General features: G+C 45.5%; 1 protein-coding gene and 1 pseudogene across 25 annotated transcripts in view; one reads left to right on the forward strand and one right to left on the reverse strand.

Moving 5' to 3' along the window:
• BCL2L11 (BCL2 like 11) overlaps positions 1 to 398 on the forward strand; it is a 145,031-nt gene extending 144,633 nt beyond the window's left edge. Inside the window, exon 5 of one of the 4 annotated variants that reach the window (XM_078056285.1) lies at positions 186 to 367. In XM_078056285.1, coding sequence (XP_077912411.1) covers positions 186 to 289 — 104 coding nt within the window. In that variant the 3' untranslated portion in view covers positions 290 to 367. Of the gene's footprint in view, positions 1 to 185 lie in introns of all 4 variants that reach the window. The other 3 variants (XM_078056283.1, XM_078056284.1, XM_078056282.1) reach the window with 3 other exon arrangements.
• LOC118544625 (NADH dehydrogenase [ubiquinone] 1 alpha subcomplex subunit 1 pseudogene) overlaps positions 1 to 12,283 on the reverse strand; it is a 297,076-nt pseudogene that overhangs the window by 94,881 nt on the left and 189,912 nt on the right. The window lies entirely within an intron of this gene.

A 12,283-nucleotide genomic window follows, 5' to 3' on the forward strand; every position in this document is an offset into this window, starting at 1 on the left:
CTACTCTATCTATCCTTTTGAAGCTAGGTTTTGTCATTCACCATTGTTTTTAGATCTAACCTTACAGATACATGCTGTTGTAATTTATTTTAACCGTTGTGTAACATTCCCTTGTATTAAAATATCACAATTAATTTATCTATTTCCTATTAATGGTTTTCTCGTTCCTTTTTAACTTTTCACAGACAAGGCTACATTGAATTTTTATGCACATGTGTGTGAGTTTCTCCAGGGTGGATCACCACCCTCCAACGGGATGGCCCCACTCCACATCATCAGCTCTGTGTGAGTTCCCAGTGCTCACGTTTGTGCCAATCCTTGGTACTGGCAGACAAACACTTTGACTAATCTGATGTATTAGAGGTTATGATGGCTAATTTAATGTGTCAGCTTGGCTGGGCCTATTCTGGATGTTTCTGAGAGGGTGTTTCTGGATGAGGTTTACTTTTGAAATGGTAGACTTTGAGTAAAGCTGATTGCCCTCCATCACGTGGGTGGGCCTCATCCAGTCAGCTGGAGGCCCAAATGGAACAACAGGCTGACTTCCTCAAGCAATAAGGAATTCTCCAGCAATCGGCTCTTCAGATGTCATCTGCAACATCAGCTCTTCAGACCTGAACTATAGCACCAGCTCCTCCTCCGGTCTCCAGGCTGATGGTCCACTCCTCAGATCTTGGACTTGTCAGCCTCCATAATTGCATGAGCCAATTCCTTATCTTTTTCCACATAGATGCACATTCTATTGGTCTTGTTTCTTTATTCAGGAGAACTGTGATTAGTACAGAGATGGTATCTCTTTGTCTTTTGAGTTTGCATTTCTGTGATTACTAATGAGGTTGACCATCTATTCCAATGTCCATTTGACATTTGGATTACCTCATCCATGACTTGTTCATATCTTTTGTTCATTTCTTTTTCATTGGGCTATTTGGTTTTTTCTCATTGATTAGTAGGTGTTCACATATTCTGAGTTCTGACCCATTGTTAGTTATATGACTGCATTGCAGATATTTGAATCCGGCTTGACAAGCAACCTTTTTTATGAGCAATGTTTTTAAAAACGCAATGTCATCCTATTTATTGTACTAAGTAGTTTTTTAATTTTTGAATTAAGGTTTGTCATTTTGTATCCAGTTTGAGAAAATAATTTCTTCCCGTGAGTTCGTAAAGATAGTCTTCTTTATTTTCTTCTAAATTGTTTAAAGTGGTTGCTTTTTCCACTTAAGCGTTTAGTAAACATAAGATTCATTTTTGCATGTGTTGTGATGTAAATATCTAACTGATTCTCATATGGATAACCTATTATTCCCAAGTTATTTATTGGATGAACCCACCCTCCCCCTTCTTTTTACTAATTTACAGTAAACCTCCTGTCATATATCAAATTTCCATATGTGTAGGTCAGTTTCTGAGTTCTCTGTTTTTCCAATGATCTGTTTGCTATCTCTGTACTGATATTTTATTCTCTTAATTATTATAACTTTATAATTCATCTTGATGGTTATCAGCTTGTAGAATTCTACCAAAAAAAAAAAAATACCCTTTGAGATTTTGGATGAAATTGTTTACAGAGTAATTAGGGGGTGATTGTCACCTTTGTTAAATAAATCTAGTCTTCCATTTAAGAATATGATAAATCACTCCACTTACTCACATTTTCTTTTAACCCCTTAGTAGCATCTCAAAGTTTTCTCCAAAAAAAAGCTCCCCCAAACCAAATCAAAACCAAAACAACTTGTACATCTTCTGTGAAATATAAGTAGAGAGATCTTATAGCTTTAGTTGTTACTATAAATGAGATCTTTTTTCCTGTTATATTTTCTAATTGGTTTAATTAATAACATAAAAAGGTACTAATTTGTATGCATGAGTATTACATCTAGCACATTTGCTGGACTCTCTTTCCATTTGAATAGTTTATTTGAAAATCCTCTTGAATTTTCTATATAGATTATCACACTTCCTGGAAAGGACATTTTTGCTTTTTTTTTTTTTTTAGTCAATTCTCATTCTTATTTCCTTTTATTTTATTGCCTTCAGTATGGCCCCCAGGAGAGACATCCTTGTTTTGCTCCTGATGTTGATGTGCATATTTCCAAAGTCTTAACATTAATTAGAATGTTTACATTTTTGGTAGATATTTCTGATCACATTAAGGATGTTCCCTATCATTTTTATTTTGAATATTCAGCTCACTTACTTTAATTCACCTATATTTTAAAAATAAATTCATTCATTTTTAAAATTTACCTTAAATATCCTTTAGTTGCTGTCCACAACTTTGATATATAATAATTTTATTACTAGTCTGTCCCAAAGAAATTTCAATTGTAATTTTCTCTTTAAAATATGAATAACTTGAGATCCCAAATATATGAATGTGATTATTGATTACTGAATTATCGAATTATTGATTTCTAATTTAATTGGGTTGTACTTAGAAAATATGACCTGTGCGATTTTGGTGAATTCTAGACATTTGTTGAGTCTTTCTTTGTGACCCACTCTGTGGTCAAATTTTTAAAGATTTTTATTTATTTATTTGAGAGAGAGAGAGGGAGCACGAGTGGGGGGAGGAGCAGAGGGAGAGGGATGAGCAGACTCCACGCTGAACTCAGAGCCCCATACAGGGCCCTATATCAGGACACTGAGATCATGACCTGAACCGAAAACAAGAGTGGAACGCCCAACTGACTGAGCCACCCCGGTGCCCGTGGTCAAATTTTTAAATGATCTATGTATCTCCAAAGAAAATGATGATGACTACCTTTGGTTGAATACTTTTACAACACACACACACACAGACACTAGATAATGCCTGTTACTTTTATTTTCCAAAATCTTTTGTATCCTAATACTTTATTTCAGTTGTTTGGTTTATCAATGTCAGATAAAGTTAGATGAGTCACAATCTTTGGCTTATAATTCCGTCAATTTGCTTACTATATTTTGGGGTGTGCATGTGTTAAACACATATACATTTAGAACTATGATGGCTTCTGAGAGAATTGGTGTCTTGATTATTATGTGGTTTCTCTTCTTATATTACAGTTTGTCTGTTATTGCTAGCATTTATATGGTGTATATTTTTCCATCCCTCTATTTTTAGCCTGTCTGTGTGGTTTTGTCCTAGGTGGTCTCTCAGAAGCAGGATATAGCTGGATATTTTAGAAATCCAGTGTGATAATTTCTGTCTCGGAGTAGGGTAAGTTTAAGTCTATTTATAGCTGCTATACTGATATATTTCAAAGTATTATTATTTTACTGTTATGTGTTTTGTGTGCTTTTTAAAAAATTCTTTTTTTCTTCTTTCCTGTCTTTCTATTACTCTGTTGCCTAATGAGTAGTGGAGGGAAGCTCCATGAAGAAGAGTTTGGGGGCGCCTGGGTGGCTCAGTCGTTAAGCGTCTGCCTTCGGCTCAGGTCATGATCCCAGGGTCCTGGGATCGAGTCCCACATCGGGCTCCCTGCTCCGTGGGAAGCCTGCTTCTCCCTCTCCCACTCCTCCTGCTTGTGTTTCCTCTTTCACTATCTCTCTCTGTCTGTCAAATAAATAAATAAAATCTTAAAAAAAAAAAAAAAGTCTCTTATGGTTTGCCTCTCTCTCTAAAAAAAGAAGAGTTTGTCTGGGGTCCTGTAATCATATACCTGGCCCAGCGGGCAGCTTACTGTCTCCTGAAGCAGCCAGGGCTCCCCGGGCTGAGAACAGCTGAGCTGCCTGCTCTCCATACCTACTCCCTGAATAAAGAATGACACGAATTCAAGACTCATCCTGGCTCCATATCTATAATTTTATTTCTAAAGTCTATTTTGTCACTTGACGTTACTGAGCACCTACTGTGTGCCTGCCAGCCACAGTGGGACCACAGTGTTGCCTTTTCAACAACTGCCTGAAGCTGATTAGCAGCTGTTCCTTTGGGTGGGTCCATGCTCTGATTCACCACTATCCCCAAAAGGCTCAGACTAAGGGGGGGGGGGCAAATGAGGCCCAAGGAGCAAAAGTTAAGGAGGCATTCATTGTTAGGTGCCAACCCCATACTTACAGGACCCTGAGTGAGTTCCTCCTTAAGATGTGCTCAGTGGGCACCTTGCTGGTCTTGCCCTAGTCCTAGCTCTGGTCCCCACCACGCCCTACTGTCTCCCCACCACGGAAGCTATGTGTAAACAGTCACACTGTGCTTGCTGTGTTGTTCTACCACTAGCGTGAAGAGGAAAGTAAACTTCCTGGTATATTTGTCACCAGCAAAATTGAGTAAACAAAGACGGCACTTATCTTGATGAGTGCTGAGTTATAAATGGAATTGTTGAATCACCATATTGTACACCTGAAATTAATATGATGCTGTATGTTAACTGCACAGGAATTAAAATATAAATAAATAAATAAAAACAAATAAATGCAAGTCAAAAGAGAGACACCAGATTAAACTAATTGAAATACAAAAAAAAAAAAAATTGAGTAAACAAAATATAGACCAAAAGAGCCCTGGGCTTCCTGCTGTCTGATTCCCCTACTACCTTCCCCAGGGTCTTTTGAGGACGGAAGTTCTCAGCCGGACTGGGCAGGGCCTTGAGTGCCAGGCTCAAGAGTCCCTCCGGCAGGACCTTGAGTCAGAGGGGCAACAGGAGCAAATAGGCCTTTTAGAAAACAGCCCTGGCTTCCGCGGTCTGCGACCTGATGTGGGCTGAGAAATCCAAAGGCTCCTGCAAAGGTGAGGGAGGAGAGGGCGGACGGGAGGCCTTCTGGGGTGCGGCTGTCCTGCCTGAGGGGGCCAACCGGGCGGGATGAGGCAGTCCTCACAAATTACTAGATGGTTTAGTAGGGTTTCCCGGTCAGTGCGGACGCCTTAAACAAAGAGAGAGGACGGGGGAAAGTGCCTGTCTGCTTTGGAGGAGCAGAGTTGGAGGTCGGAAGGGCTGGGTGTATTGGAATCACCAGGGCCTGGGCTGGGAGGACCCCTTCCCCCTCGCACGGGCCCCCCCCCCCCACCAAGCTCTCCCCTGGGGCGGCCCAGCAGTGTGGTCAAGGCTGCCTCTGTTTGGGGCTGCCCGGCGGCGGGAGCCCCGCCCCAAAACAGCCCCCTCGGGGGAGCCAACTACTTATTGTTACCAGGCTGAAAAGGAGGCTGTTATTTTACAGCAGAGATAAAAGTTAATCACAGATTAGGACTGCCCGAAAATATTGATGACTTCATTCACCTGAGTCCTGGCCCTGGGGGAAGTGCTCACCACTCCTGAGTCACCAGACCAGTTCAGCGAGTTCTCGCTCTCCCCCAACGCAGCCCAGACTTCAAACAAAAGCCCGGGCTCCTGAATAGAGAGCATTCACGGGCAGCGGGGCTGCCTCTGCAGACCTACTGCGTGCCCGCAGTCTAGACCCGGCTGGGGAGAAGGTCTGCTCGCTGGGCGCCCTGCCTCCTCCCTGGACCCCTCGCCCCCACCGCCCCCTCCCATCCCCCCCACCCGCCCTCTTTCATTACAACCTTTATCTGGTGGCACCATCACCCCAGGAGACTCCCAAACAGAAAACCAGACATTAAGGAGTGGAGACAGGAATTGCAAAATAAAAGTTCCTGTGTTCAGAAGGCAGGGCCATTCCTCAGTTCTGACCATCCAGGTTTCGCAGGAGGGGAATTTATCCCCTTGGATAACGTGAAAATGGGGTAAAATTCAAGCTGTGTTTGACATAAACATTTAACGAGTTTTTATTGTTTGTTCTGAACTATACAGCAAAGGCTGAATACTGTAGTGGCTCATCGGGAACCAGTAGAGGGCTGAGCGCCCCACCCGAACCCCACCCTGCTCCCAGGCTCCAGCCCCAGCCCTCCCTCCTGAGCCCGAAGATCCTGATCGTGCGTTAAAGTCCGGGCTCAGCTGGGTAAAATGCACACAGCAGAGACGTGGCTGAAGCCTGTGGACATTCCCCAACCCCACCTCCTGCTTCTGGCTGAAATAGGACTGGGTGGCCTGGATGCCAGGAGAGGCCACCCGGGAACATCGGCGGGGGTGAGAAACTGAGCTTTCACGGAAAGGTCAGAGGAAAATTCAGGCCAGGAAACGGAGGGCGGTAGTAGCTTAAAGAATATGGCAAAGCTTTTTATAGACGAGTAGTTGACTGTGCAATTTTTATTCCCAAAGATGGGAGAAAAAATAATCACAAATTACAGTGAAAAGGATTCCTGCTCACAGTCCTTAGAGTGTACACATGGCCCACTGGGGAAGGTCCAAGCCCCTCGGTGCAGCTTTCCAGAAGCCCAACAGCCCGCAGCTCCTCCTGTTCTTTTCCAAGCTTTCTCTTACTACCTACCAGCCGCTTCAAGCATGGTGTCCCCCCATCCTCCAGGGAGCCAGCCCTCTGCCCAACTCCGAACACATCCTCTCAGCCCTCTTGCTTCTGTCAGGCTCAAGGCAACCCTGTCCCTCTGAGAGGGCTTCCTTGGGCCTCTTCCTTGCAGTCTCTTGGACCCTCTCTCCCCTGAGTCCCTCCCTCAGCCCCTCCTGACCCCAGCACACTCACCCTGTGGACCCATGGGGCAAAAAGTGGTGTCAGTAGCACACGTTGTTATGTGCCCCACTGGGAAGATAACGGGTTGGAGGCGGGGAGCAGGGCAGGATCTGGAAACTTTAGGGGGGTGGGCCAGGAGGATGGTGGGTTTATAACGGTGTCAATGTTACTACCAGATTGGAAAGTCTTGGATTATTGGGAACCAGAGAGATGGCGTTCAGAGAATTAAGGAGAGAGAGAGATCCCAGAGGGTGAGCACAGCTCAGAGAGTGCAGGGGAATTTGACATTCACTTTGAGTTCAGAGGCTAAAGGGACCTCAGGAGAAGCCAGGGAGACTAACGTGGCATCTTCTATAGCAGGGAGTGGAGGGGCAGAAACGCAGACAAGCGGATCAGTCAAAACACTGCTCTGTTCCTGATCCATCCTAGGTCCTCGCACTCTAGGGAACAAGTGAGACACTGCTGATGGGTGAGGAAACTGAACACAGGTACGGAGCGTTATTGACAAGACAGAGCCCAGGAGCCCAACTTCCTGTAAGTGGGGGAAAAAAAAAAAAAAGGAAGGAGAAGCTGAGATCTAAGGTCCACGCATTTCTACAATTTAGAGACATGGGAAGGCTTAAATTGGATTTTTAAAAAGGATTTATTTATTTTAGAGACAGAGCACTAGTGGGAGGGGCAGAGGGAAATCTCAAGCAGACTCCCTGCTGAGCGCAGAGCCCGATGTGGGCCTTGATCTCACCACCCTGAGGTCATGACCTGAACTGAAACCAATAGTTGGATGCTCAACCGACTGCGTTCCCCAGGTGCCCCCAAGTTGGATTTTGAGTGAGATTCTTGTTTTTGTTTTTGTTTTTTCTGGAACGGTAGATGAGCTTACTCCCGGTAACTCCTGAAACCAATGCCAAAGGTGGCTTCCCCACTGGGAAGAGCACAGCTTCTTAAGAGCACATGCTGAACATTGCGGGCATGTCCTGTTTCTAAGCTTTGGGGGTTGACAGGACTGTTTTCTCATGTGGGCTCCTCTGTAGACCTCCAATAGTATGTGCTTTCTTGTAAAACATAAAATGCGTCTCTCGATAGAGCCCTGGAGATACAGAGATGGAGTGTGTCACGGAGGGGAGGGGGACCGGACTGAGATGGGAGGCAGGAGAGGGAGCAGGGGAGGGGTCCTCAGCAGTCCTCAGCACAGAGCAGGAGCTCAGAGAATGTTCATTTCCTTCCAAAGAAGCCCCACCAAAGCCTTCGAAGTTACCTCGATTGGTCAAGGATCAGAGTTTGCTTTTGCTAGGATCCCAGGGCCTGCATGATATGGGCCCTGCAGACGCCCTGGGGCCTCTAGGGCAGCTCAGCACCCCTTCCAGGAAGACCCCAGTATCTGCCAATGTCATCTCTCCAGTGTCCCTTCCATCCCTAGCTCGGAGCCTCCCCTCTGCTGAGCCCTGAAATCAGGGACAAGGTAGCCAGTGTCCCCCGGAAGCCACACTTGGAAGGTGCACACACCTCTTTATTAAAGAACAAATAAATGAGTGAATGGGGAAAAAAAAATCAAAGAGAGAAAAAGAGGGCAAGACAAGGATTACAGCTGATGTTTTTTCAGTTTGAAAGCTGAGGTCGCTCAGCTCATTCTAGCCTCTTTCTCAGTGGAACTTAGATATTGATCATTCAAGTGTGGTTTTAAAATTGTACATCGGAAGGGGGAATACAATGCTTTCCAGTCTTTTTAAGGCTTGCGTATATCTACTGTAGCATATAGGGTAGAATGGTGCTCAGAGGGCTTACATTTGGAGCCCATCCTTGCCAGCATCCTGGGAACAGGTGAGCCCTGCGCAGGCTCCCAGGCACAGAGCCACCAGGGGCCAGCCTCCCTCTTGAGCCCTGCTGCCCACAGCCTCCCGGCCTCGTCTTTGTGGCCTTGCTGCCCCGCGGTTGCTCAGGTTCACCCAAAAAGCCTCATATTTTATAGACCAAGAGCTCCTTTCCTACGTGTTGGCCAACTAATAAATCACGTTGCTTGGGTTTAATCTTCAGGTAATTTTTTCTTTATTTTTCTTTATGAAATTTATAGAGGAATAAGCTCTCATTGGAAACAATTTGCAGGATAGAGATAAAGCAAGATCTCTGGATCGCCCACTTTCCGTTTGTGTTTTATATGAATTGGCTGGTCATCTCCTTATCCACTTTTCCATTAGGTTGTTGGTCTGAGTCTGTTTTCTTTACAGATGGATGGGAGTACTTGATAGAACCAGGATAATAATCCAGAGTTCATGTATACGTGTGTATATTTCTGTACACATGTCGATGTATGTGTCTCTACACAAACGCACACGTATTATAAATATCTTCTCCCATTTTGTTGCATCTCAGCTTTGTTCTCAGTTTTGTTGTATCTCTGCTTCTAGTGATTTCTGATTTTGAATCACAAGTTCCACATTTTGATGAAGCTGACATCACTCTTTCTCTGTTTGCCCTTGTGGTTTGTGTCTTCCTTGAGTTGAAGGCTGGCCCACTCTGACTCCTGGGTCATAAACATATCGTCCTACATATTTTTAAATACTTGAGTCCTTCTTCAGTGGTTAGCAACTGCCCCAGCACATTTGTTGATGATCCCTCCTCCATGACGGGAAAGGCCACCTTGTCCCCAGATCTCAGGGGTCTCCCTTTGGGGGAATTTTAAGGTTGTTTTTGCTGCAGGGAGTCCAGAACTTCTTCTCCTCTAATTCCTGGGAAAGTTTACTGTTTGCTGCTTGTTTTGGGGTCTCCCCTTTCCTTCCCTGGGTGGGGAGTGGAAGGTAACCTGAGTCAGTCCAGAAGTTGATCTTTGAACAAAGTTTTCCTTTATGTCCAGTCACTGTTTGCTAACTCATTTGAGAATCTGCCAGAGATGAACATCAGAAGTACCCTCCCATGGTTTACACAGGCTGCTCCTTGGAAAACTAGGGCATTCGGCTGCCCTGCTTTTCCAGCGTTTCTGCGAGTGACCGCTTGTGGCATGACCTCTCGTTGGCCAGGCTCCCCAAAGGAAAACATCCACCCGCAGAAAAAGTTACCTCCCTTTCTGCAGTGGAGATACATGGCGGAAAACAAACCTGGTCACAGCTGTGACTTTAGCAACATGGCTCCTGGAATCTGAGAATTCACCCTTCTTCCCGCCAGTCACCCTTTGAGATTATAAATTCCAATCCCACATAGCATTCACAGGCCACATGACTCCTGTGCAATTACTTAGTTTCATGTCTGTGGACTACTTAGCTATTCTGCAGGGGGACATGGGTATGCATCTAACTCTCTTGGTTAGGGGTATATACTCCCACACTCTGGCAGGTCAACAGTGTGTCCTTCCTCCCCTCCTCTTGGTCCCTTTTCTGGTCAACCCTCCCGCTCCTGAGGATTTTTAATTTTTTAAAAAGATTTTAATTAATTTAGTTAGTTGTTTTTAAAGATTTATTTTATTTATTTTATTATTTTTAAAGATTTTATTTCTTTATTTGACAGAGAGAGAGCGATTGAGCACAAGCAGGGTGAGTGGCAGGGAGAAGGAGAAGCAGGCTCCCCTTTGAGCAGGGAGCCTGATGCAGGGCTCAATCCCAGGCCCTGAGATCATGACCTGAGCCAAAGGCAGATACTTAATGGACTGAGCCACCCAGACGCCCATGATTTATTTTATTTATTTTAGAGAGAGAGACAGAGCATGGGAGCAGAGGCAGGGGCAGAGGGAGAGGGAGAGGGAGAGAAAGAGAATCCCAAATGGCCTCCACACTGAGTGTGGAGCCCAACGCCAGGCTCGATCTCATGACCCTGAGATCACGACCTGAGCTAAAACCGAGAGTTAGACACTTAACCGACTGAGCCATCCAGGTTCCCCTGAAGGTTTTATTACCAAGTAACATCTATACCCAAGGTGGGGCTCAAACTTAACAGCCCCAAGATCAAGAGTTTCGTGCTCTACGGACTGAGCCAGCCAGGCACCCCCCTTCCTGAGGACTTTTAAAACCTGTCTTGCCATAAAAAATGCAAAGAGCTTCCATTGCTTCAGAAAAATACATACAATGGAAAATCCACTCACTCATCATGAAGAGTTAACTACAGCTCTAGAAACATGAAGTGGGAACGTGAAGATGCTATACCGATGCTGACCTAGGAGTGGAGGAAGAAAATGCTTCTTCCTTTAGGGTTAAAACAGAGCTTGTCATTTCACCCCGGACTACGCAGACCAGCCCCACCGAAATTACACTGGGACATTACATTTTTTCCCCACATAAACATTCCAGGAGGACAACCACTGTTCCCGGAAGGCACGGTGTGGCAAAACGAACAACAGTAGGTAGAGTCTGAAGACAAGGGGTAGAACCCTTGCTCTGCTGCCCCGTATTCTTATGGAACCTTGAGTGCGTCCCCTCACCTCCCTGGAATTCAGTTTTCTCGTCTGCAAAGGGAGAGGATCCCCTCTACACCCCTGAGTTTAGAACATTACACGAGGTAACATGAAAACTTCTGTCAATGAAAAGATACATGGAATTGTGGTGTGACCTCTTGTTTGAGAGCCAGACCACAGTCCTCACCTCAGGCTCTCTGTTGCTCCCTCCGTCAACACAGCGCCTCATGGCGGACTCCCTCATGGCCTTCAGGTCTTAACGATCTTCCTCATTTCGTAGAATATTGACCAACTATACCACTTGTACTTTTTAAAATAAAAGTTTGAGATAGGAAACTTGCAAAACTTTTGTATGTTCTTAAAACTTCTGCAAATGGTAGAAGGTTAAACCCAACATTCAGATGGCTGGTAGAAATGTCTCTTGGGCTTTATGGTTTTGTAAAACTGAGTCTGGGGAAGTGTTCCCTGGGTGTTAGCATTTGGGCGCAGAGGTTCCACAGCCAGGGCTGAGGGAAGAGCACAGTTAGAAATGCTGAGTGAGGATCTGTGCACTCATTGCCCCCGGGCACACGCGCACAGAGAGATGGCCTCCTCCTGTGGATTCTCTATCTCCAGACAGGCTTAATTACCTCAGAAAACCGAACCTGATATGAAGTCTCTCAAAACTGTCAAAACTTGCCAAAACAGCTCCTGCCTTTTGTTGAGGAGTTTGTGTTGAGCAGACCTTCTGATTGTGTGGAGCGTGATTTTTAAATACACTTGTGAGGTGACTTTGAAAGCCAGTTCAGGAAACTGGAAAGGAGTCATTCCTAGAATCCTGTGTGACTGCTGGGTTCACTTACAGTTTCTAATGCCAAGAGGGACCCGAGGTACAGAGGAGCTGATGACAGGAGAGTCTTGCCAAATAGAGAGACGGTGGGGGTGCTAGGGGGTGAAGGGGAGGCTGGGCTCTGTGCCCGCTGTGGGGAAGAAAGCTTCTGGAAGTCCTCTGGGACTGTGTAGGTTTCTTTTGCTAAGCCAGTGTGAGCAAGGGTTTCAGTCCTGACCCAGCCACACCAGGTCTCCCCTCTTCTGTCCGGGCTCAGCTCTCCCTGACCTCACTTAGTGCCTAGGCAGGGACTTCCCTCCATCTTCCCTCCCAACTTCCTCTCAGTTTCTCCTCTTGCATTTCTATTTTCCCCCTTTCCTGCAATGTGTTGTTTTCCTCCCCTGCACTCCCAAGGGATGCTAATCCAAGCAACTGCATCCAGAATGGGGGGCAGACCACTTGGGGGGCTGCAGAGGCCCCGGGACGCAGGTGCTGGTGGGGAGTCCCCTCTGCTAGGCTAAGTAAGAAGACTCAGGTTGGAAATATTCCCAAAAGTGCTCTCCAAAGGAATCCCAGGGATTGGGAATAAAATGTTA

The sequence above is a fragment of the Halichoerus grypus genome, chromosome 10 (assembly GCF_964656455.1).
Source record: "Halichoerus grypus chromosome 10, mHalGry1.hap1.1, whole genome shotgun sequence".
In the NCBI taxonomy this organism is placed as follows: Eukaryota; Metazoa; Chordata; class Mammalia; order Carnivora; family Phocidae; genus Halichoerus; species Halichoerus grypus.